General features: G+C 44.1%; 1 protein-coding gene across 1 annotated transcript in view; it reads right to left on the reverse strand.

Annotated features, from left to right (window-relative positions):
• Nucleotides 1-25,596, reverse strand: part of C6H1orf141 (chromosome 6 C1orf141 homolog) — an 88,564-nt gene that overhangs the window by 37,439 nt on the left and 25,529 nt on the right. Inside the window, exons 3-5 of the mRNA XM_030207444.1 lie at nucleotides 18,458-18,627; nucleotides 8,121-8,227; nucleotides 7,834-7,940 (exon numbers count right to left, since the gene is read on the reverse strand). Of these exons, the coding sequence (XP_030063304.1) occupies nucleotides 7,834-7,940; nucleotides 8,121-8,227; nucleotides 18,458-18,627 (384 nt within the window). The remainder of the gene's footprint in view (nucleotides 1-7,833; nucleotides 7,941-8,120; nucleotides 8,228-18,457; nucleotides 18,628-25,596) is intronic.

Below are 25,596 nucleotides of genomic sequence, written 5' to 3' on the forward strand. Positions count from 1 at the left end.
GCTAATTATATGTACACTGATTATAAATCTTTTCATATATAGGAGACTACCTTGAAACAGCGTTTTATAACGCGAAACATGGATCTGTGTCGGTGTGACATCTGGTCTCCAGCCTTTGAAATTAAAAATAACTGAATACCGAATATGAGAAAATCGGATAAGTTAAGTACTTGAAAATATTATTTAACCTAATGAATATATTGGATGTAACAATTGAAAACAATAGAGATAAAAAGTTTAAAAAGTATATATATATAAAAAAAGATATGAAGAATATGTAAGGATCGATGACGATTGCGCTACGCCCCTTTAGACATATGCTAGGCTCATTTAGCCTTATTAGGGGAAGGTGCGCCGATCTGAGAGATCCCTTTATATATATATAAAAATATTTATATAGATAAACACTGTGATTTTGAACTCAGTAAGCTATGATAAAATATATGTTGAAAAAGGATTGAAGCTGAGCATCTTTTGATTAATAACTCTAAATGCAATGGCATGTAGTTTGAAGATGGGCATACACACGGGTACAGTCTTGGTGCAGACTGGACAGGGCACAGTTATGCATGTGAAGTTGGGGGCTCGGTTCGGGAGGCGGCTGCCTCCAGTTTACCCTGAGTCAGTACAACCCCCTTATATAAAAACAGTATTTATTTGGTCAGGTCCAGGGCTGGGACTGTAACTCTCAGGGAGGCTGTAAGCAGCTTCTCAAGCTCTTTCCTTTTTCTCCACTCTCACAATAATTCAGCTGCCTCTAAAGTTGTTCTGAACCAACTGTTTACTGAAATCAAGTCTTTAGACAAATTAACTCAATGTAACAGAGGCAGACACAATACAAGCGGCAACTCAGTTATTTACAGTGTGTCTAAGGCTTGATACACCTAACTCCAACTCTCCTTCCCTTTAAGTCTACTACTGTGGGTAGCAGTTCCGCCCAATATTCATTTACAGTTCTAATGTTGGCTCTGGTGAGATTCAGGGGCTCCGAGATTCAGATGCAGTTCCTTGCTATCAGGATCAGCTGAGTTGTTCTGGATCCTCAGGAACTCTGCAGATTGAGAGAGCAAACTGCCTTCAGCCCAGTAGATGTTCTTGGACCACCAGTAGATAGAAATAGCCCAAATCACCTTTGCTGGAGAATATGGATGTAGCCCAGTTTCTCCTTTCTCCTCAGTATCTCAGAAGGGATGACGAGGGTTCCCCAGTTTCTCAGGCCCCTAGCAGGACAAATGCTTAAATGGCTTCTGTTACTTGTATGCTCATGGATCACTCCTTGACCTATTGTACCAGCTAGGGAAGCACAAAGCACAGTATAGAGTTTGAAGAACTTCTGGTTCTATTATTTATGGCTAAGGCTTTAGACTTGAAGGGCTCTTCCTTAATGTTTATGGTCAGAGGCCTGGGAAGGCAGAAAGGTCAAAAATAGTTATTTAAATGTTAAGATAGGGGTTTTATATTCAGGGGAGTTTCCTACCAGTATTGTTCAATCCTTCTGGTGACAACATCAAGCCACTAGATCCTCCTTTTCTTCTGAAAGGAGCTAGATGGTGTAAGTACTGTGTAGCACTCTGCCTAGCAACTAGTGATGTCAGACAACACATAAAAAGTACACTGCTTTTAGTAGGGGCTCTGGAAATCAATGCAGACACCCATGCTGCAAGATTCCAGCTGCCCTACATGTGTAAATTAAATAATAAATATAAATATATTCTATAAGTTTGATATACGGCAATTAGCTGTCCAGCAGATCAATGCGGTTTACAAAGCGAAAGTAAAAACATTAAAAAATTAACAAGAAAAGGAATGACAATAATTAGAAAAAAGTTCAAACAGTCATACCATTCAGGGACAGAGGGCATAAAAAAGTAACAGAAGAGGAAAATAAGCTTTCCAGGAGATGGCAGCCACGCAGAAGACTCAGAGTAAATGTCCAAATGTTTTCTCAAAGTAGAAGGTTTTCAAGAGAGTTTTAAATTTGGAGTAAGATTGTTCCAACTGTATGTCAGGCAGAAAACTATTCCACAGCTGTGGAGCAAGAAAGTAAAATGCTGAATGTCTAGTAGTTTCAAGATACGCGAAGCAAAGTGAGGGTAGAACCATACGATGTGAATCCAAGGATTAAAGAGACCAAGTTGGAGTATAAGGTATTGTGTGGGCTGAAAGGTATGATGGAGTTCCTTGATGATAGACTTCATGAGCTAGACAAAGTATTTTGAAGTGCATCATGATATGAATGGGTAGCCAATGTGAGCGAAATTTAGATGATTTTAAAATAATCTAGCTGTATGGCTGGTGTAAGTGTTCATGCCTAAATTAAACACACTTATCTTACCTAGCTACTTTTCTCTAGGGTCTGGATAAACACCCTCTAGGCACCTAAATATAGGAACCCTTTTATAAAACTGCCCTCCCTGTGTCTTTTACTTTGGAGCTTGAAAGAGATTGGGCTTTTTCTTGTCATAAAGATTCTTTGTTCTAAAATGAGAAAAAAAAAATTAGATCTTACCTGATAATTTTCTATGGATTATTTGTTGGTGTGGACAAAGAAAATTATCAGATGTCAAAAAAAAAAACACACACAGGGCAATTCTGGTGGAGAAGTGGAGCTAACATCAGACACCTAGAGGTGCCTGTAATACTGCAGTAAGAAAGAGAAAGTGGCAGGCGACATAGGCCTGACAGTTTTCTTATATCGTGATTTGGGTTTTAGATACATTATTCACCTTTTCCACATCCAAGCTCAGGTACACAAGTTATTTCCCTGCCCCAGGTGGGCCCACAATCTAAGTTGTAGTTGAGGCAATAGAGTCACAAAGAGGCTCTGTGGGAGAAGCAGGATCTGAACCTTGGCTTCCCTGGTTCACAACCTGCTACTCTAACCATTATGGAGGTAATTTTATAAAGACTTTTTTGTGCACAAATGTCTTTTATAAAATTACTCTGGGTTCAGTTCCATGCTCACCACTACTACTTCTTTTACACTTTGTTTCTGATGCTGGGGTTGCCATTGGAGGGAAATCATTTCTTTGTATCACAGTACTGATGGCGCTAAAAGCGATTTTATCTGATTGGCTATCCTCAGCGGGGACAATGTTAGCACTCCTACATGATTTACCAATTGCGTCTGGAACATTTTCAGATTCATGATTTCACTACTGTACAGGGGACTAAATTTAGGGCCATTTGGGAACCATTTTGGCAAACATTGCCTTCCCGGGCATAGTCGGTTGTTAAATAAGTAACTGTTCTTTTGCCAATGTGATGTATTCTCAGTATTTACCACGGTGTCAATGGGAGGGGTGGGGTTGGGTGGGAAAACATCTACAAAACTTTCTGCTAAGATTTGATGGTGCTTATTGGACCTATTGTTGGCAGTGTTGCACTGTTCCTTTTTTTTGTTCAATAAAAATGATTTAAATATAAAATTACTCTGGGGTTATCCATGTAAAAGTACACATGGTGCTAAGTAGGTATCTAGTTTTATGTGATTCATATAAAGGCATGTTCTAGGGCAGAGTTTAGCTGGAGTCTTGTGTATTTTTAAAAAATATATGTGAATTCATATCCTTAAAAATCGGCGCTGAAACACCACGCAGTTAGAATGATTCTATAAATTACACCTAAAGTTAGGCATAGTTTAAAAAATATGCCTACATGCCGTTCTTCCAATTATAATTTAGGGGCACCCATTTAAGCAACCTAAAACCAGGCCTAAATACCTGAAGATTAGAGGGTGGCCAATGTAACGCCGATTTTTAAAAGGGAATCCAGGGGTGATCCTGGAAACTACAGACCGGTAAGCCTGTCTTCAGTGCCAGGGAAAACAGTGGAAATTATTATAAAGAATAAAATTACAGAACACATAGACAAACATGGCAGAGTCAGCATGGGTTCAGTCAAGGGAAGTCTTGTCTCACCAATTTGCTTCATTTCTTTGAAGGCGTAAATAAACATGTGAATAAAGGTGAGCCGGTTGATGTAGTGTATCTAGATTTTCAGAAAGCTTCTGACAAAGTTCCTCATGAGAGATTCCGGAGAAAATTAAAGTCACGGGAAAGGAGGCAATGTCCTTCTGTGGATTAGAAATTGGTTATTGGACAGAAAATAGAGGGAAGGGTTAAATGGCCATTTTTCTCAAAGGAGGAGGGTGAATAGTGGAGTGTCGCAGGGATCTGTATTGGGACTGGTGAAGTTTAATATATTTATAAATGATCTGGAAAATGGAACAAAGAATGAAGTGATTAAATTTGCAGATGACACAAAACTATTCAAAGTTGTAAAAACGCATGTAGATTGTGAAAAGTTGCAGGAAGACCTTAGGAAACTGGGAGACTGGGCATCCAAATGGCAGATGAAATTTAATGTGGACAAATGCAAAGTGATGGACACTGGGAAGAATAATCCAAATCATAGTTACCTGATGCTGGGGCACACCTTAGGAATCAGCACTCAAGAAAAAGATCTAGGTGTCATTGTAGACAATATGCTGAAATCTTCTGCCCAGTGTGTAGTGGCAGCCAAAAAAGCCACCAGGATGCTAGGAATTATTAGGAAGGGATGCTAAATAACAAATCTAGGTTTAAAAAAGGTTTGGACAAATTCCTGGAGGAAAAGTCCATAGTTCGTTATTGAGATAGACATGGGGAAGCTACTGCTTGCCCTGGGTTTGGTAGCATGGAATGTTGCTGCTATTTGGGTTTCTGCCAGGTACTTGTGACCTGGACTGGCACAAGAATACTGGGCTAGATGGACCATTGGTCTTGACCCAGTATGGCTATCCTTATGCTCTTAACATTTACACCTGCTCCCAAGCAGGTGTAAATGTCTGCAACTTCAATGCAGTCACAATATCTGGAGGTTTTACCTCTAGTATTTTATTACAAAAAAAAACCACAGGCACCTATGTAACATCAGAAAATAGGAGCTTGCTTGCCCTCCAACCCAGGCAACCTCCAAAAAGCGAGGACTGTCTTTTATGTGCTGCTATATAGGACTGCAAGTATCAGGTATGCTCTATACAAATATTAAATTAATAATAATAATTTGTATGCTCTAAATTGAGCAGAATATAACAGAGTCAAAGTTTCATAAGCATGTATGCTGACATTTGAAAACTTTAGGGCTTTTTAAAAAGGAATTTTCTTCATTATGTATTTACTAAAAATATTTTCACTTAAATGAGACTGTGCTCTCTCTTTGAAAGACATGTAACAAGAAAACTGTAAAAAACTAACATTTCTAGGCAAAAGAGGGAATTTCCAACCTAAACAGGGAAAGCTGGTAACAAAGCTTATGCAATAAAGCTTGCGGTAGTCCTATAGTGAACTTTAACATGTTGCTAATTAAAGTGCCTAATCAAAGTTAATTTTCTAAAAAGAGGAAGAAAGAGATCAAATATATATAACTAAACTCAACTCTTTCTATAAAAGAACTAGCAAGATTTGTGAACCTCTTACATGCAATGGAGTACAAAAAACTCATAGGGGAAAAAGCCCCAGAACCCTTCCTCCACTTCTTCTTTATAGAAGAACATATGGTAGGAATATCCCAGGTACATTTACTTCATCGGCATAAAAAGCCCCTTGGGAATTAAAATGTTAAGGGGTCCTTTTACTAAGGTGCGTTGAAAAATGGCTTCGCTAGTGTAGGTACATGTTTTGGATGCGCGCAGATCTATTTTTTAGCATGCCTGAAAAAAAGACCATCTTGTAACACAAATCCCATACCATTCTTGTAGCTTTTCTTTGCACCGCTTCAATTCTTAAGGTCTCACGCATTAACCGGGTGGTAATCGTCAGCGTGTGTACAATGCCGATTACCGCCCAGTTATCACTGTGCACTGGAAAATAAAATATATTTTCCAGTGCACATAGTGGACGCGTGTAAAAAATAAAATTACCGCACGGGCCACGGGTGGTAGTTCCAAATTGGCACGCATTAGACACATATGCGCCTACGCGTCTTAGTAAATGGGCCCCTAAAACTCCAATGCAATCAGTTTTCTTGGATCCAAATACAAGTGACGTTTTTATTTATTTATTTATTTGTAGCATTTGTATCCCACATTTTCCCACCAACTTGCAGGCTCAATGTGGCTTACATTTGCCATAACGGCATTAATGAATAAAGTTCATAAAGTAGTGGATGCTACACGGGGAGCTGAATTGCATGAATGTTCAAGTTAAGTCACATTTGAACTTTATTCATAACGTCACTTGTATTTGAATCCAAGAAAACTGATCGCACTGGAGTTTGAACAATTTAATTCTCAAGGGGTTTTTTATGCCGATGAGGTAAATGTACCTGAGATATTCCTACCATAAGCACCCGTGGGATAAACATAAAGGAATCCTGTTCAGAAGGAATGGATCCTAAGGAGCTTAGCCGAGATTGGGTGGCAGAGCCGGTGGCGGGAGGCGGGGATAGTGCTGGGCAGACTTATACGGTCTGTGCCAGAGCCGGTGGTGGGAGGCGGGACTGGTGGTTGGGAGGCAGGGATAGTGCTGGGCAGACTTACACGGTCTGTGCCCTGAAAAGGACAGGTACAAATCAAGGTAAGGTATACACAAAAAGTAGCACATATGAGTTTATCTTGGGCAGACTGGATGGACCATGCAAGTCTTTTTCTGCCGTCATCTACTATGTTACTATCCACCTTATAATCAAAAGAGAAAAACGCCTAGATTTCGACCCAAATCGGGAGATAGACGTTTATCTCACAAAAACGAATAAATCGGTATAATCGAAAGCCGATTTTGGACGTTTTCAACTGCACTCCGTCGCGGATGCGGACAAAGTTGATGGGGGCGTGTCAGAGGTGTGGCGAAGGTGGAACTGGGGCGTGGTTATCGACCGAGGAGAGATGTACGCGTTAGGGCGATAATCGAAAAAATAAAGGCGTTTGTAGCGAACATTTAGGACACTTTTGTTGGACTCTTTTTTCACACGAACAGGTCCCAAAAAAGTGCTCTAAATGACCAGATGACCATCGGATGGAATCGGGGATGACCTCCCCTGACTCCCCCAGTGGTCACTAACCCCCTCCCACCACAAAAAAAATGATGTTTCACAACTTTTTATTTTCACCATCAAATGTCATACCCACCTCCCTGGCAGCAGTATGCAGGTCCCTGGAGCAGTTGTTAGGGGGTGCAGTGGACTTCAGGCAGGTGGACCCAGGCCCATCCCCCCCTACCTGTTACAATTGTGCTGCTTAATGCTTATTAGTCGTCCAACCCCCCCAAACCCACTGTACCCACATGTAGGTGCCCCCTTCACCCCTTAGGGCTATAATAATGGTGTAGACTTGTGGGCAGTGGGTTTTGAGGGGGATTTGGGGGGCTCAACACACAAGGGAAGGGTGCTATGCACCTGGGAGCTCTTTTACCTTTTTTTTGTTTTTGTAAAAGTGCCCCCTAGGGTGCCCGGTTGGTGTCCTGGCATGTGAGGGGGACCAGTGCACTACGAATCCTGGCCCCTCCCACGAACAAATTGCCTTGGATTTATTCGTTTTTGAGCTGGGCGCTTTCATTTTCCATTATCGCTGAAAAACAAAAACGCCCAGCTCACAAATTGTCGAATAATACATGGACGTCTATTTTTTGTGAAAATACGGTTCGGTCCGCCCCTTCATGGACCCGTTCTTGGAGCTAAACGCCCATGGAGATAGACGTTTTCGTTCGATTATGCCCCTCCACATGTTCTTCTATAAACAAGAAGTGGAGGAAGGGTTCTGAGGCTTTTTCCCTTATGAGTTTTTTGTACTCCATTACATGTAAGAGTTTCACAAATCTTGCTAATTAAAGTGCCACATTATTTTACGATGCATACCTTGGATATCCACTTTACTCTTCTGAACCCTGATTTTCTATAACCAGCAGATTTTGATTCGGACTTTAATTTTACATTAGTGGATCCTTCTAACGTTGTTCTAGTTTCTATCACAAAGAGAAAAAAGTAAAACAAGATTACATCAATGTTCCTCTGTGACCAATGATAATTATTCAAAAGATACACCTTTAAAAGAACACAAACAGAAAAATTACTACAAAAAGAATGAAGATAGCAACAACCGTACAATGAAATATATGTTTCTATTATCACAAAACTGAATTCACCTTTCTGATAAGTTGGTTTGACTTTTTGATCTTCTGGCACACTGAACGGCCTCAGCTGATTACTTTTAATAATCCTCCTTGCTGTTGCCAGTGGCTCCAATACAGAACTAGGAATTATAAAATTAAAAATTACATTGTACTCCTCTATGGTTTAAATTACATTTTACCCAATGGAAAAACACTACAGAGTGAGTCTGACTATTAAGAACAAAATTACAGAGCATATTCAAAAGCATGGATTAATGAGACTAAAGTCAACATGGATTTAGTGAAGGGAAATCTTGCCTCACCAATCTACTACATTTCTTTGAGTGGGGTGAATAAACATGTGGATAAAGGTGAGCCAGTTGATATTGTGTATCTGGATTTTCAGAAGGCGTTTGACAAAGTACCTCATGAAAGACTCCAGAGGAAATTGGAGAGTCATGGGATTGGAGGCAGTGTTCTATTGTGGATTAAAAACTGGTTAAAAGATAGAAAACAGAGAGTAGGGTTAAATGGTCAGTATTCTCAATGGAGAAGGGTAGTTAGTGGGGTTCCCCATGGGTCTGTGCTGAGACCGCTGCTTTTTAACATATTTATAAATGACCTAGAGATGGGAGTAACTAGTGAGGTAAGTAAATTTGCTGATGACACAAAGTTATTCAAAGTCGTTAAATCGCGGGAGGATTGTGAAAAATTAAAAGAGGACCTTACGAGACTGGGCGTCTAAATGGCAGATGACGTTTAATGTGAGCAAATTCAAAGTGATGCATGTGGGAAAGAGGAACCCGAACTATAGCTACATCATGCAAGGTTCCACGTTAGGAGTCACGGACCAAGAAACAGATCTAGGTGTCGTCGATGATATGTTGAAACCTTCTGCTCAGTGTGCTGCTGCGGCTAAGAAAGCAAATAGAATGTTAGGAAAGGAATGGAAAATAAAAATGAGGATGTTATAATGCCTTTGTATCGCTCCATGGTGCGACCGCACCTCGAATATTGTGTTCAATTCTGGTCGTGCATCTCAAAAAAGATATAGTGGAATTAGAAAAGGTGCAGAGAAGGGCGACAAAAATGATAAAGGGGATGGGATGACTTCCCTATGAGGAAAGGCTAAAGTGGCTAGGGCTCTTCAGCTTGGAGAAAAGGCGGCTGAGGGGAGATATGATAGAGGTCTATAAAATAATGAGTGGAGTTGAACAGGTAGATGTGAAGCATCTATTTACGCTTTCCAAAAATACTAGGATGAAGCTACAATGTAGTACATTTAAAATGAATCGGAGAAAATTTTTCTTCACTCAACATGTAATTAAACTCTGGAATTCGTTGCCAGAGAATGTGGTAAAGGCAGTGCTTAGCGGAGTTTTAAAAAGGTTTGGACGGTTTCCTAAAGGAAAAGTCCATAGGCAATTATTAAATGGACGGGAAAATCCACTATTTCTGGGACAAGCAGTATAAAATGTTTTGTATTTTTTTGGGATCTTGCCAGGTATTTGTGACCTGGATTGGCCACTGTTGGAAACAGGATGCTGGGCTTGATGGACCTTTGGTCTTTACCAGTATGGCAATACTTATGTGCTTATATATGTACTTATATATGTAGCTATACTGGCCAATGCCCTATAATATTAAGACTGGGGTAATTCAGACAAACAAGTGTAAAAATATTATCATGATAACATTCTGGCAATTGTATTCATTTTACAGGTTTAACACTATAGACAATCATCAATGTTCCCAAACAAGCACATAAACAGATGCCACTAAACTATACTACTACTACTTAACATTTCTAGAGCGCTACTAGGGTTACGCAGCGCTGTACAAATTAACGAATAAGGATGGTCCCTGCTCAGAAGAGCTTACAATTTAAAGGACGAAATGTCAAGTTGGGGTAGTTGAGATTTCCTGAGAAGAGGTGTAGTGATTAGGTGCCGAAGGCGACATTGAAGAGGTGGGCTTTGAGCAATGATTTGAAGATGGGTAGGGAGGGGGCCCGGCGTATGGGCTCAGGGAGTTTTTTCCAAGCATAGGGTGAGGCGAGGCAGAAAGGGCGAAGCCTAGAGTTGGCAGTGGTGGAGAAGGGTACTGAAAGGAGGGATTTATCTTGAGAGCGGAGGTTACGGGTAGGGACGTAAGGGGAGATGAGGGTAGAGAGGTAAGGAGGGGCTGCACATCGAGTGCATTTGTAGGTGAGTAGGAGAAGCTTGAACTGTATGCGGTATCTGATCAGAAGCCAGTGAAGTGACTTGAGGAGAGGGGTGATATGAGTATATCGGTTAAGGTGGAAGATAAGACGTGCGGCAGAGTTCTGAATGGACTGAAGGGGGGGAAGTGGGAGGCCGGTGAGGAGTAGGTTACAGTAGTCAAGGCGAGAGGTAATGAGAGAGTGGATGAGAGTTCGGGTGGTGTGCTCAGAGAGGAAGGGGCGAATTTTGCTAATGTTATAGAGGAAGAAGCGACAGGTCTTGGCTATCTGCTGGATATGCGCAGAGAAGGAGAGGGAGGAGTCGAAGATGACATCGAGGTTGCGGGCAGATGAGACGGGGACGATGAGGGTGTTATCAACTGAGATAGAGAGTGAAGGGAGAGGAGAAGTGGGTTTGGGTGGGAGAACAATAAGTTCAGTCTTGGCCATGTTCAGTTTCAGGTGGCGGTTGGACATCCAGGCAGCAATGTCGGATAAGCAGGCCGATACCTTGGCCTGGGTTTCCGCAGTGATTTCTGGTGTGGAGAGATAAAGCTGGGTGTCGTCAGCATAAAGATGATAGTGGAAACCATGGGAAGAGATCAGGGAGCCTAAGGAAGAGGTGTAGATTGAAAAAAGAAGGGGCCCAAGGACAGATCCCTGAGGAACTCCAACAGACAGCGGGATGGGGAGGAGGACGAACCATGAGAGTGTACTCTGAAGGTACGATGGGAGAGATAAGAGGAGAACCAGGAGAGGACAGAGCCCTGGAACCCAAAGGAGGACAGTGTGTCAAGAAGTAGGTTGTGATTGACAGTGTCAAAAGCGGCAGATAGGTCGAGGAGGATGAGGATGGAGTAGTGACTTTTGGATTTGGCGAGGAACAGGTCATTGCAGACCTTAGATAGTGCCGTTTCTGTCGAGTGTAGGGGCGAAAGCCGGATTGAAGCGGATCGAGGATGGCATGAGTGGAGAGGAAATCAATGCAGCGGCTGTGAATGGTGCGTTCAAGTATTTTGGAGAGGAAGGGTAGGAGGGAAATGGGGCGTTAGTTGGAGGGACAGGAAGGGTCAAGTGATGGTTTTTTGAGGAGTGGTGTGACCACAGCATGCTTGAAGGTGTCCGGGACTGTTGCAGTGGAGAGAGAGAGGTTGAGGATATGACAGATGGTGGGGGTGATAGTAGGAGTGATGGTGTTAAGTAAGTTGGTGGGGATGGGGTCTGAGGAACAGGTGGTGGATTTTGAGGAGGAGAGGAGATGGGCGGTTTCCTCTTCGGTGATAGCAGGAAAAGAGGAGAAGTAGGCCTGGGTAGGTTGGTTGAGAGAGTGGGTTATAGGATGAAGAGGAGGAGAAGGTTTGGTGGTGAATTCGAGGTTGATCTTCTGGACCTTGTTACGGAAGTAGTCAGCCAGAGACTGGGGAGAGAGTGAGGGGGGGTGGGAGCGGAGGGCACTTTGAGGAGGGAGTTGAGGGTGGCGAAGAGACGACGTGGGTTAGAGCTGAGGGAATTAGTCAGTTGGGTGTAATAGTCCTGTTTAGCGAGGAATAGGGAGGAATAGGGAGGATTGGAAGTCCTTTGAGCAGGGACTGTCCTTCTATGTTAAATTGTAAAGCGCTGCATAACCCTAGTAGCGCTTTAGAAATGTCAAGTAGTAGTAGTAGTAGTTGGAAGGAGGATAGCATGAATTTAAAGTGAATGAAGTCAGTATGGGCGCGAGATTTCCTCCAGAGGCGTTCAGCCGAACGGGCGCAGGAGCGAAGGTATCGGGTGCAAGGGGTCAGCCAGGGCTGGGGATTGGTACGCCTTGTGGGACGGGAGATGGACGGTGCAAGGGTGTCTAGAGCAGAGGAGAGAGTGGCATTGTAAGTGGAGACAGCTTTGTCAACAGATTTGGAGGACATGATGGAAGGGAGGAGATCAGAGATACTAGAGGATAAGGTGGGGGGGGTCAACAGCCTGGAGATTTCTGGACGTAGTAGTTAGTGTTGGGCGAGATTGAGGGGGAGGGTGCTGAAGTGTGAATGTGATTAGGTGATGGTCAGAGATAGGAAGAGCTGAAACGCAGAAGTTGGAGGGTGAGCAAGTAGAAGAGAGGACGAGATCAAGACAGTGGCCAGATTTGTGAGTAGGGGTGGTGGGGCTCAGTTGGAGGTTGAAGGAGGAGGTAAGAGTGAGGAACTGAGAAACATATGAGTCGGATGGGTTATCAGTGTGAATGTTGAAGTCACCAAGAATGAGGGATGGGGATGAGGGCTCAAGAAAAACGGAGAGCCAGGCATCGAAGTCGGTAAGGAAGGAAGGGAGGGATTTATCAGGGGGGGCGGTAAATGACTGCCACTCTGAGTGGCAATGGGTGGAATAGACGGATGGAGTGAACTTCAAAGGATGAGAAGCTGTGAGACTGAGGTAGGTGGAGAGGTTGAAAACTGCAGGAGGGCGAAAGTAGTAGCCCGACGCCGCCACCGTGGCCAACTGGGCGGGGCAAATGGGAGAAAAGATAACCTCCGTGGCATAGGGCTGCGATTGAGGCAGAGTCGTCAGGGGTGAGCCAGGTTTCAGTTAGGGCGAGCAGTTGAAGGGAATGGGAGATGAAGAGATCGTGGGTGAAGGGAAGTTTGTTGCAGATCGGGTGGGCGTTCCACAGGGCGCACGAGAAGGGGAGGGAGGAGGGGGGGAGGAGGGGAATAGAGATGAGATTGGAGATATCGCGGGAACGTTTGCATAGATGAGATGAGGGCGAGGACAGGTGTGGGGGACCTGGGTTGGGACTGATGTCACCCGCGGATAGCAGGAGAAGGAGCAAGAGTGCGGAGAAGGGTGGGTGAGGAAGGGCGACAAAGGCGACGAAGACGGGATGCGCTTAGTAGGAAAGGGGAAGGGTTCATGGCAGGAAGGAGGTGTTGAAGGTTGAGAGCTAGTAAGGAGGAGGACGACAGTAGGGGTGGTGAGGTGGTGGGGGACAGGGGTAGGTAGGGTATTGCAGTAGTGAGCAGGACGGAAGGGGACAGGGCTGGGTAGTGAGATCGTGTGGTATACTGCGGTAGGAGCTATGTGAATGAGAGATTTTGTTCAAGGGTCATGTGGCGAGGGCAGGGCCAGCTTAAGGAATCGGCCACCTGAGGCACTGGTTCAGGGTGCCAAAGCTCAAGGGGTCAAAAGTCTGCCTTACCAGTTCACACTTCACAGTGGCAAGAGTACTGTTCTATTCTTGCTGCCGTTTTCTCCTCTTTGCACTGTCATTGGCATAATTATAGGTTTAAATGCAAGAAAAGTTACTTCCTCTCTTTGCATCTTTAAACCTGCAGCACAGCCAGCAGCAATGCAGGAAACCTAAGATGCCCAGGAATCCTCTTCTTTGGGGGAGGGGGGAAGGAAACTCAAATCCCTGGTGGTCCAGTGGGGCTGATGTAGCCCCCCCCCCTAGCCCCAACATGGGGCTAAAATATAAGCCTGTCACCAAAGCCCCTTCCCTTTCCAAACCCTGCTCCTTCCTCTTGATCCTTTCCCCATGTTATTCCAACATCCCCCAACGGAACTCTGATTCATCCCAGAGTCACAAAGGTGACAGGGAAAGGAATGATCGCTACTTGCTCCTACCTCAGCAACTGCTTCTTCAAAATGATTCTGCTGACCCCTAGGGATAGTCTCGTGATACTACTGCAAGGAGTTCAAGCTGCCATATAAGGGCTTTTTTCCCCATATATGGCAGCCTGAACCCACTAGCAGTATTGTCGCGACTACTGCTAGGTGTCAGCGGTGCCATTTTGTAGAAAGCAGCCACCAGGGCAGGTACATGAGACGTGGTTAAGCAGGTGGGTGGGGGTGGGGGCGGAGCTACCTGGAAATGAGCTGGTGCCAGTGGGCAATGGTGGTGGTGGGGAAGTTGGCTAGATAGGAGTTGATGCAGGCGCACAGTTGGGTGGGTGACTAGGGAAAGCTGGATAGACGGAAGGCAGATGATGCAGGTGGTTGGGGGCTGCTGGCTGGCCGGGAACAGATGTGGGCAGGCTGGCTGGAAGTGAGCTGATGCAGGCAGGCATGTGGGCGGGAAGGGCACCAAAACAAAAGTTGGCTCAGGGTGCCACAATTCCTTGAGCCAGTGCTTGAAGAGGGAATCTCAGCCATTGTGCAAAAGCAACACTTAGTGACTGGACTTATGGTCCCAGATGAGGACTGTCACAATGATATCTGGACTGGATAAAATAGGAAGGAACCCTCCCCACTTGAATAGTTGCAAAATTAATAATCCAATAAATACCGGTTCCAATTGAGTTGGAAAACCAGAGGTAGTTTTCTGTTTTTGTTTATTCAGTCATCATGACTTTAATGCTTTCCTTTTATCCCCTTACCCTCTTCCATAAAATAAGCCAAGTACTGCAGGAACCACCTAAAGTCAAGAGATCTAACTGCAGCTCCCTCAGTTACTGCAGCTGTGCGTTCATTACATAGATCAGTGACTCTGCCTCTACCTCTGTTATGCTGGGTCCGTTGCTTTTTAATGTATTTATAAATGACCTAGAGATGGGAATAACTAGTGAGGTAATTAAATTCGCCGATGACACAAAATTATTCAGGGTCGTCAAGTCGCAGGAGGAATGTGAACGATTACAGGAGGACCTTGCGAGACTGGGAGATTGGGCGTGCAAGTGGCAGATGAAGTTCAATGTTGACAAGTGCAAAGTGATGCATGTGGGTAAGAGGAACCCGAATTATAGCTACGTCTTGCAAGGTTCCGCGTTAGGAGTTACGGATCAAGAAAGGGATCTGGGTGTCGTCGTCGATGATACGCTGAAACCTTCTGCTCAGTGTGCTGCTGCGGCTAGGAAAGCGAATAGAATGTTGGGTGTTATTAGGAAGGGTATGGAGTCCAGGTGTGCGGATGTTATAATGCCATTGTATCGCTCCATGGTGCGACCGCACCTGGAGTATTGTGTTCAGTACTGGTCTCCGTATCTCAAAAAAGATATAGTAGAATTGGAAAAGGTACAGCGAAGGGCGACGAAAATGATAGTGGGGATGGGACGACTTTCCTATGAAGAGAGGCTGAGAAGGCTAGGGCTTTTTAGCTTGGAGAAGAGACGGCTGAGGGGAGATATGATAGAAGTGTATAAAATAATGAGTGGAATGGATCGGGTGGATGTGAAGCGACTGTTCACGCTATCCAAAAATACTAGGACTAGAGGGCATGAGTTGAAGCTACAGTGTGGTAAATTTAAAACGAATCGGAGAAAATTTTTCTTCACCCAACGTGTAATCAGACTCTGGAATTCGTTGCCGGAGAACGTGGTACGGGCGGTTAGCTTGACGGAGTTTAAAAAGGGGTTAGATAGATTCCTAAAGGACAAGTCCATAGACCGCTATTAAATGGACTTGGAAAAATTCCGCATTTTTAGGTATAACTTGTCTGGAATGTTTTTACGTTTGGGGAGCGTGCCAGGTGCCCTTGACCTGGATTGGTCACTGTCGGTGACAGGATGCTGGGCTAGATGGACCTTTGGTCTTTCCCAGTATGGCACTACTTATGTACTTATGTACTTATGTACTTATGTAAGTACCATTTTAGAAACATTCTCAGGTTGGTTTGGTTCCACATAGAAGAGATCTATCTCTCCTCTCTCCTACACCCTTCCTTGGGAACTCCATTCTTCGGGTAAGTCACGCTTATCTGTTCCCTTCTCCACTGCCAACTCCAGACTGCAAGCCTACCATCTTGCTGCGAAGTAATGCCTGCAATAGACTTCATGAGTCAATATGTCATGCTCCATCTCAGGCCCTATTCGAGTCAAGTCTAAAAGACCACCTTACTGAGGCTGCTTGTAAATCATAATCCCTTATTCACTTGTTTAATATCCATGCTATTTTAATCACTCCCATAATAAATGAATTAACTCCCTAATCTCTTATTTGTTCTGTTTGCCTGTGTGGTAAAGCTCAGTTGATCGGGTATTGTCTTTTATGTGTTAGTGTATAGTTCAAGTTCACATTTATTTTTTGATATACTGCATAGTGTTGCACATATCTACTAGTAGAGCTGTACCAAATAGCATATTTTACTATTCGGTCAAATGCAAATAATGAAAAACATTATTCGGCCAAATACGAATAATGGAGACTGAGCTTTAACATAAATACTAAAAGAAGCAACATGAAATCAGAAACAAGTGTTTATTTCAATTGGATTTAGCTCAGTAGGGCCCAGGATTATTCATATTCAAATTTAAATCACTACTCAGCCGAATACAAATAAAATATTTGAGGCATTATTCAGGGCTGAATCGAATCAAATACGAATATTCAGTACAACCCTATCTACTAGTGCTACGGAAATGAGAAGTATTAGTAGAAGCAGTAAAGGGCCCTGTTTACTAAGCCATGCTGTAGGTGCGTAAACTTTTTAGCACGCGCTAATGCTAGAGACACCCATAGGAATATAATGGGTGTCTCTATCATTAGCGTGTGCTAATTTTTAGCACACCTACAGCGCAGCTTAGTAAACAGGGCCCAAAGAAGGGCATAATCGAAAGGGACGCCCAAGTTTTCCTGATGGCGTACTCGCAGGACGTTCCGGTGAAGGGGAGGGGAAACCCATATTATCGAAACAAGATGGGCGTCCATCTTTCGTTTCGAAAATACGATCGGGGACGCCCAAATCGCCAAATTTAGGTCGACCTTAGAGATGGTCGTCCCCGATTTTCGGCGATAATGGAAACCAAGGACGTCCATCTCAGAAACGACCAAATCCAAGCCATTTGGTCGTGAGAGGAGACAGCATTCGTAGTGCACTGATCCCCCTCACAGGCCAAGACACCAACCGGCCACCCTAGGGGGCACTGCAGTGGACTTCATAATTTGCTCCCAGGAACATAGCTCCCTTACATGGTGTGCTGAGCCCCCCAAACCCCATTCCCCACAACTGTACACCACTACCATAGCCCTTACGGGTGAAGGGAGGCACCTACATGTGGGTACAGTGGGTTTCTAGTGGGTTCTGAAGGGCTCACATTTACCACCACAAGTGTAACAGGTTGGGGGGGCCTCGGTCCGCCTGCCTGAAGTGCACTGCACCCACTAAAACTGCTCCAGGGACCTGCATACTGCTGTCATGGAGCTGGGTATGACATTTGAGGCTGGCAAAAAATATTTAAAAAGTTTTTATTTGAGGGTGGGAGGGGAGTAAGGGGATGTCATCCCCGATTCCCTCCGGTGGTCATCTGGTCAGTTCGGGCATCTTTTTGAGGCTTGGTCGTAACAAAAAATGGACCAAGTCGTCCAAGTGCTCATCAGGGACGCCCTTCTTTTTTCCATTATCGGTTGAGAACGCCCATGTGTTAAGCACGCCCCAGCCCCGCCTTCACTACGCTTCCGACACGCCCCCGTGAACTTTGGTCGTCCCTGCGACGGAAAGCAGTTGAGGACGTCCAAAATTGGCTTTCGGTTATTCCGATTTGGGCGACCCTGGGAGAAGGACGCCCATATCCCGATTTGTGTCGAAAGATGGGCACCCTTCTCTTTCGAAAATAAGCCTGAAAGTTAAACTCTCTTACTTATGAAATGTCAGCATTACGAATTGAGAACACACTGTTTATCCTTATATCAGAACCAGGATTAGGTAGCTAACGGAACTAGACACCAAGAAAGAAATATCACATACTAGTAAAAGAGGCCCGTTTCTGGAGCAAATGAAACGGGCACTAGCAAGGTTTTCCTCCCCAACCCCCCCCCCATCTACGTACCGACCCCTTCGTCGTTCTGACACCTTTGCTCCGCAGCTCCTGAACGCATGGTACGCCATTGCTCCGCCCTCGGTGTGACGCCATTGCTCTGCCCTCGACGTCATCACGTTTGACGCGAGGGTGGGGCCCCGAGACTTGGCGATTTCGGTGGCTTCACCACCACGAACCCTGAAGGAAGTGACGGACGTGAGGTCAGTGTCTTCAGAACGTTGAGAGTGAGTTTTATTATATAAGATCTGTTTCCTTAAATTCATATTACGAGAGACATTGATAATGATGGTGGCTTAACACAGGTACATGAAACATTTGAAGATCTTTGGGGGAAATTTATAAGTACATGATTAAAGTTAAGTTATTTGACAGCACATAATCAATGGTAACTTACTGTTAAAAAATACAATCAAATCACAAATCTTTTACAATTCAGTCACCTTGTTTGTTTGTGAATTAGATTCTTCTCATCTTCTTTGGTCTCTGGAGTTGAATTAAGTAGAGAAATATTTGTTCTTGTAGTACTGATTGGATCACACTCTGATGCAAAGTCAAATGTCAGAGGGGCACTCACAAAATGCATCACTGTTTTATTTTGTAGATATTTGCTCTGTAGAGGAAGCACAATTATACTTAGACTTTGTTAAATAAAATAATTTTGTTCTCAGCAGTGAGTAATCTCTGGCTGAAGGTTTTACTTATATCAGTGGAGACAAAGCCTAGAACTAAGACAAAATTAAAAGCAAAAGGCAGGCCTAGTAAACTTTGAAAACAGATTTTGCCCATTATACTAACACTGTCTTTAATTAAGTTGGATATATGTTTTTCTGCACATATGACAACCTAATCCAAGGCCCCTTACAACAATAGAACAAATAAAAAAACAGATATGTGATAAAGATTAAACCAAATGGCTAAGTATGGCTGCTTTTACCTGCTTTGTCTGTTACTCTGAAGTAGTAGTAGTACTCTACACTCTAGAAGCTTCCAGTCGTCTGAGTATATCTGATGTTATGTCCTGTTGTTGAAGCAAGAAGGTTGCTAGGTTGTATAGAGAGAGGTGTGACCAGCAGAAGAAAGGAGGTGTTGATGCCCCTGTATAAGTCGTTGGTGAGGCCCCACCTGGAGTATTGTGTTCAGTTTTGGAGGCTGTATCTTGCTAAAGATGTGAAAAGAATTGAATCGGTGCAAAGAAAAGCTACGAAAATGGTATGGGATTTGCGTTACAAGACATATGAGGAGAGACTTGCTGACCTGAACATGTATACCCGGGAGGAAAGGAGAAACAGGGGTGATATGATACAGACGTTCAGATCATAGGCGGTCGGTGGCCCAACTGTATGGGGAGGCTAAAGGGGGCGGGGTTAGGGGTGGGGCCAGGGGTGGAGCTTAAATCCATAATTGTCTGATAACACACAGAAAAAATAAATAAAAATAAAAGTCACAATACCTTTTATTAAATTTAGATATTAGATATGTATCATATGTCAAAGAATAAAGTGGTTGCTCAAAGCATATTCTAACCACAATCGCTCAACTGCAAAACACTATGCACAATTTTCCGTATGGGTGGTATATTGGCTGCCCAGTGTAATATTTATGGTACAGTAAGGTTCTGAACCTCAGAACCTTACTGTACCATAAATATTACACTGGGGAGAACCTAATACACCAATATACCACCCATACGGAAAATGCAGACCGTCAACAATATGAAACAAGGGATCATATCATCACAATTCTTATGAAGAGCCACAAAACACCCTAATTCATGTTTAATGTGGGATAAAATGCCATAAATACAGTGGGGGAAATAAGTATTTGATCCCTTGCTGATTTTGTAAGTTTGCCCACTGACAAAGACATGAGCAGCCCATAATTGAAGGGTAGGTTATTGGTAACAGTGAGAGATAGCACATCACAAATTAAATCCGGAAAATCACATTGTGGAAAGTATATGAATTTATTTGCATTCTGCAGAGGGAAATAAGTATTTAATCCCTCTGGCAAACAAGACCTAATACTTGGTGGCAAAACCCTTGTTGGCAAGCACAGCGGTCAGACGTCTTCTGTAGTTGATGATGAGGTTTGCACACATGTCAGGAGGAATTTTGGTCCACTCCTCTTTGCAGATCATCTCTAAATCATTAAGAGTTCTGGGCTGTCGCTTGGCAACTCGCAGCTTCAGCTCCCTCCATAAGTTTTCAATGGGATTAAGGTCTGGTGACTGGCTAGGCCACTCCATGACCCTAATGTGCTTCTTCCTGAGCCACTCCTTTGTTGCCTTGGCTGTATGTTTTGGGTCATTGTCGTGCTGGAAGACCCAGCCACGACCCATTTTTAAGGCCCTGGCGGAGGGAAGGAGGTTGTCACTCAGAATTGTACGGTACATGGCCCCATCCATTCTCCCGTTGATGCGGTGAAGTAGTCCTGTGCCCTTAGCAGAGAAACACCCCCAAAACATAACATTTCCACCTCCATGCTTGACAGTGGGGACGGTGTTCTTTGGGTCATAGGCAGCATTTCTCTTCCTCCAAACACGGCGAGTTGAGTTCATGCCAAAGAGCTCAATTTTGTCTCATCTGACCACAGCACCTTCTCCCAATCACTCTCGGCATCATCCAGGTGTTCACTGGCAAACTTCAGACGGGCCGTCACATGTGCCTTCCGGAGCAGGGGGACCTTGCGGGCACTGCAGGATTGCAATCCGTTATGTCGTAATGTGTTACCAATGGTTTTCGTGGTGACAGTGGTCCCAGCTGCCTTGAGATCATTGACAAGTTCCCCCTTGTAGTTGTAGGCTGATTTCTAACCTTCCTCATGATCAAGGATACCCCACGAGGTGAGATTTTGCGTGGAGCCCCAGATCTTTGTCGATTGACAGTCATTTTGTACTTCTTCCATTTTCTTACTATGGCACCAACAGTTGTCTCCTTATCGCCCAGCGTCTTACTGATGGTTTTGTAGCCCATTCCAGCCTTGTGCAGGTGTATGATCTTGTCCCTGACATCCTTAGACAGCTCCTTGCTCTTGGCCATTTTGTAGAGGTTAGAGTCTGACTGATTCACTGAGTCTGTGGACAGGTGTCTTTCATACAGGTGACCATTGCCGACAGCTGTCTGTCATGCAGGTAACGAGTTGATTTGGAGCATCTACCTGGTCTGTAGGGGCCAGATCTCTTACTGGTTGGTGGGGGATCAAATACTTATTTCCCTCTGCAGAATGCAAATAAATTCATATACTTTCCACAATGTGATTTTCCGGATTTAATTTGTGATGTGCTATCTCTCACTGTTACCAATAACCTACCCTTCAATTATGGGCTGCTCATGTCTTTGTCAGTGGGCAAACTTACAAAATCAGCAAGGGATCAAATACTTATTTCCCCCACTGTAAGTAAATAAATATAAACTTTTAATGTTGAGCACCTGATTCCCAAAGTGTACATATTCCAAACACTATAATGAAAATAAAATGATCTTTTCTACCTTTGTTGTCTGGTGACTTTTTCTGATCATGCTGGCCCAGTATCCGATTCTGCTGCTATCTGTCCTCAGTGCAGGTCAGGAAGTCATCCTCGTTAAATATCTCCCTGGCAACCCAGGACACCTCCAGCCAACCCCCCTGCTCTCACAGCAGTAAGATAAACAAATTAAACCATAAACCAATTTCTACAACTGGTTACACAAGGCTGGAGGGCTTTCACTGCAGCTCCTGTTGTGAGGATGGAGTTAAATCAACAATTTAAACCCCTCAGAGCAGCAGGACTCCACAGCCGATCCATCCTGCTGCAGCAGGGGAGGCTTAGCCTCTCCAAGCCTCTTATACTGGGCGCCTATGGTTCAGATATTTGAAAGGTATTAGTCCGCAAACGAACCTTTTCCGGAGATGGGAAGGCAGTAGAACTAGAGGACATGAAATGAGATTGAAGGGGGTTAGACTCAAGAAAAATGTCAGGAAGTATTTTTTCATGGAGAGAGTGGTGGATGCTTGGAATGCCCTCCCGCGGGAGGTGGTGGAGATGAAAACGGTAACGGAATTCAAAAATGCGTGGGATAAACATAAAGGAATCCTGTTCGGAAGGAAGGTATCCTCAGAAGCTTAGACGAGATTGGGTGGCAGAGCCGGTGGTGGGAGGTGGGGCTGATGGTTGAGAGGCGGGGCTAGTGCTGGGCAGACTTCTACGGTCTGCGCCCTGAAAAAGACAGATACAAATCAAGGTAAGGTATACACTAAAAGTAGCACATATGAGTTTATCTTGTTGGGCAGACTGGATGGACCATACAGGTCTTTTTCTGCTGTCATCTACTATGTTACTATGTATCTGCAAATTTAATGCATATTTACTTGTTATTTGCTGATCTGAATAGATTTTAAATAATTAAAAAGCGAACATGGCAGGTGCAAAAGTTGGGACACCCATTCATTTACTTCACTACTACTTTTTTTAAATTGTTAATAAAGCCCCCAAAGTTTAGTAATTCATTAGGCCTTTATTTAGTCACAAGTGAAAACAATTCCATGGTTAACAAATACTCTGACCTTTCTAGCCTCTCTGCTGCTTGTTATTTCCAGTAAGCTTGCCTACATTTATGAGCTCTTTCTCTCTCATTTCCTCCATCTTCTTGTTTTGACCTAGATCTGGCTTTTGAGCTCTCTGCCTCTTTTGCTGCTCTCTGCAATGGGGGGTTTCATTTCTCCCACATGTAGTGGTAGTGCTGGGCTGCTACTTTTCTCTTCTTGAAAGTTTCAATCCCTTCTTCCATCTCAAGCCCATCCATTCTCATCATTTGAGGTCTACTGCATCTCTCTTTTCACCCTTCTTTCACTCTGGGTAACTATCACCCATCATCTCCCTAGTAAGTCCCCTTTTTTCTTCCTTGTTGATTTTGATTGCTTTGCTGCACAGCCTCTCTCTCTCCCATAATAGGGAAAATAGAAGGGGGAGATTCGGCACCAGGACCAATTGAAAAGGAAAGATTGTGAGACTTCAGCCTGGCAGTGAGAGGTGCTTCTCTGGCTGCCAGGAAAGAATACTTTATTAAAAGTATTCTTTCCTGGCAGCCGGAGAAGCACCTCTCACTGCCAGGCTGAAGTCTCACAATCCTTCCTTTTCAATTGGTCCTGGTGCCGAATCTCCCCCTTCTATTCTCCCTATTATGCTTTACTATTGAATTCTTTACATATTTACGATTCTTTCCTAATTGATATGCGTGGGTTTATGTATTTTGTTTCATATTTTGTAATGACTTCTTTTTAGCTTGTTAGACACATTGAACTCAAAATTGTATGGGAAAATGTGGGGTATAAATGTCATAAATAAATAAATAACTATATAAGAGCCACTACATCATGTGGCTATCATAAGACTTCGATCTGGCAGTCAGAGATCTTTCTCTGTCCACCAAGAAAAAAATAACAGAAAGAGGGAAATGGAGGGAGGAGGTGCGGAAAAGTAATTTTATTTGAAAATATCTTTATTGTCATATGCAACAAGAACAACAAACAATGCACAAGCAATCTTATAAAGGCAATCAAGCTTTTGATAAAGGCAATACAACTGACATGACAATAATCTTTTCACCCCTCCTACCCCAACCCTTTCCCTATCCCCCAAAACCCTCCCCCAATTCACTCCCCCCCCCCCCATCCCTATACTAAAAGTACCAACATCTAAGATGTAACAAGACATGGACTGCATTTGACAGAATTCCGAGCTCCAACCCAACAGAGCTTATATATCCAATGTATTAAGATACAGGAGCAAACCCGAGTGGTCAATGTGTTCAGATAGAGTGTCCAGACATTTAGAAATTGTTTTTTTCACTGGGCATCCTCGGGTGTCCACTGAGAGTCGTTTCATAATCAAAAGATTATGCATGTGATTGCACCATAACATCAGAGAGGGAGAAGTGTCTTTGATCCAGTGTAAAAGAATGCATTACTTAGCTATCAATGAGGCTTACGCAAAAACAGACTCTATACTTGAATGCCCTCTGCAATGTCAATCATGATGTCCAGGAGGCTATTGTGTGGAGTGGCAACCCAATGTTTGTGATGCATATAGCCCAAATGGGCCCACACTGCTGTCCAAAACTAACTAATAAACGTGCACTCCCATATGCAGTGATTATAGGCAGTGTTGCCAATTACCCGTCCCCAAAACCCGCCCAAAAAGTTCACACCCCGCCCCCGCCGTCATCAACCCCACCCCCACCATCATCAGCTCCACCCCTGCCGTCATCAACCCCGCCTCCTCCATCATCAACCCCGTCCAAAACGTCATCAAACCCCGCCCAAATCGTTATCAAACCCCGCCCAAAACGTCATCAAACCCCGCCCTGCGGCCCAAAAAACTGCACAAAAAAAAACAAAAATAACCCCAAAAAACGTGACCCGCAGCAGACAAAAATTTCCCGCAGCGGGTCGCAGAAAACCGCCCAATTGGGCGGGAAAACCACCCACCTGGCAACCTTGATTATAGGAAGCTTCCGACTGGCTACACTTGGGACAGCTCCCATCTGTGGGAAAGCCCATCTTCTTTGCTCTCGAAGGGTGAATGTGCATACACAAGAGAAACTTGTAATGAAATTCCTGAAAATGAGCACTCTCTACCAGGTGCAAACTTTCTTTCAAACTTTTCTGAAAGCATTCTGCAGAGTAAGGTCCAAAATCTGTCTCAAATTGCCACCACCTTGTTCGTCAGTGACCTGTGGGGTCACTGTAGAGTGGTGGAGGCCAAGCTGGTGATGTCATCAGAACTGAGCACTTCTTAAGCTGGCTTCTGAGTACGCTCAGTGTTCTGGCAATTTATCCTTAATTAGGTCTGCTAGTTCCTACTTCTGTTTCTTTGTGAGGCTGGGGCCTGAAGCTTTGAATACAGCTTTCTCCTTATGCTGTGTTCCTGTGAAGCCTGCTTTCAAGCCTGGTAGTCCAGAGGAGTGACACCTTGCTTACAGCTTTCACCTTATGCTGCGTTCCAGTGAGTAAAGCTTTGCCTTCAGCTTTTACTTTGCCTGCCCTGGGAGCACCGGCTCTGGTTTTGCTACTTCACTTCACCAACCCTGGGAGCGTCGGCTCGGGCCTTGCTACTTTATGTTACGCTGTGCTGCAGCCAGTGTTGAGAGACACAACTAGGTTGTTTATGTTTGTTTTCCCTATACAGCTGGCTGTTCAACTTTACCTTATTTTGTTTTATGTTTGCCTTGCTCCAGCTAGGTTACACTGTGTAGTTAGGCTGCTTGTTTTCTTTCTGTGCCGTTTGGCTACCCTTTTAGCCTTGTGCTTTGCTATGATTAAAACTGACTCTATTCATCTCCAGTCCGGTTCTTTGGAGTACTCTTAGTTCTGAGGGGACTCGGTCTACCCAGAGGTGGTTGGATGATTCTCACGCGGCCACCTCTGGGCCAAGGGCTCACAAACATCACAGACGCCTCCGCACAGCAGGGGATGTTTGGATGGAATTTATGTCACTGTCCTTGTCTGGACAACCCTTGCCTTAACCTCCTCATTTGATCTACAACTATACTTTACTGCTTCCACTTACCACTCCAGCTGCTCTCTCCCAGGCTTCTCCACT

This window comes from Microcaecilia unicolor, chromosome 6, assembly GCF_901765095.1.
Source record: "Microcaecilia unicolor chromosome 6, aMicUni1.1, whole genome shotgun sequence".
Lineage (NCBI taxonomy): Eukaryota > Metazoa > Chordata > Amphibia > Gymnophiona > Siphonopidae > Microcaecilia > Microcaecilia unicolor.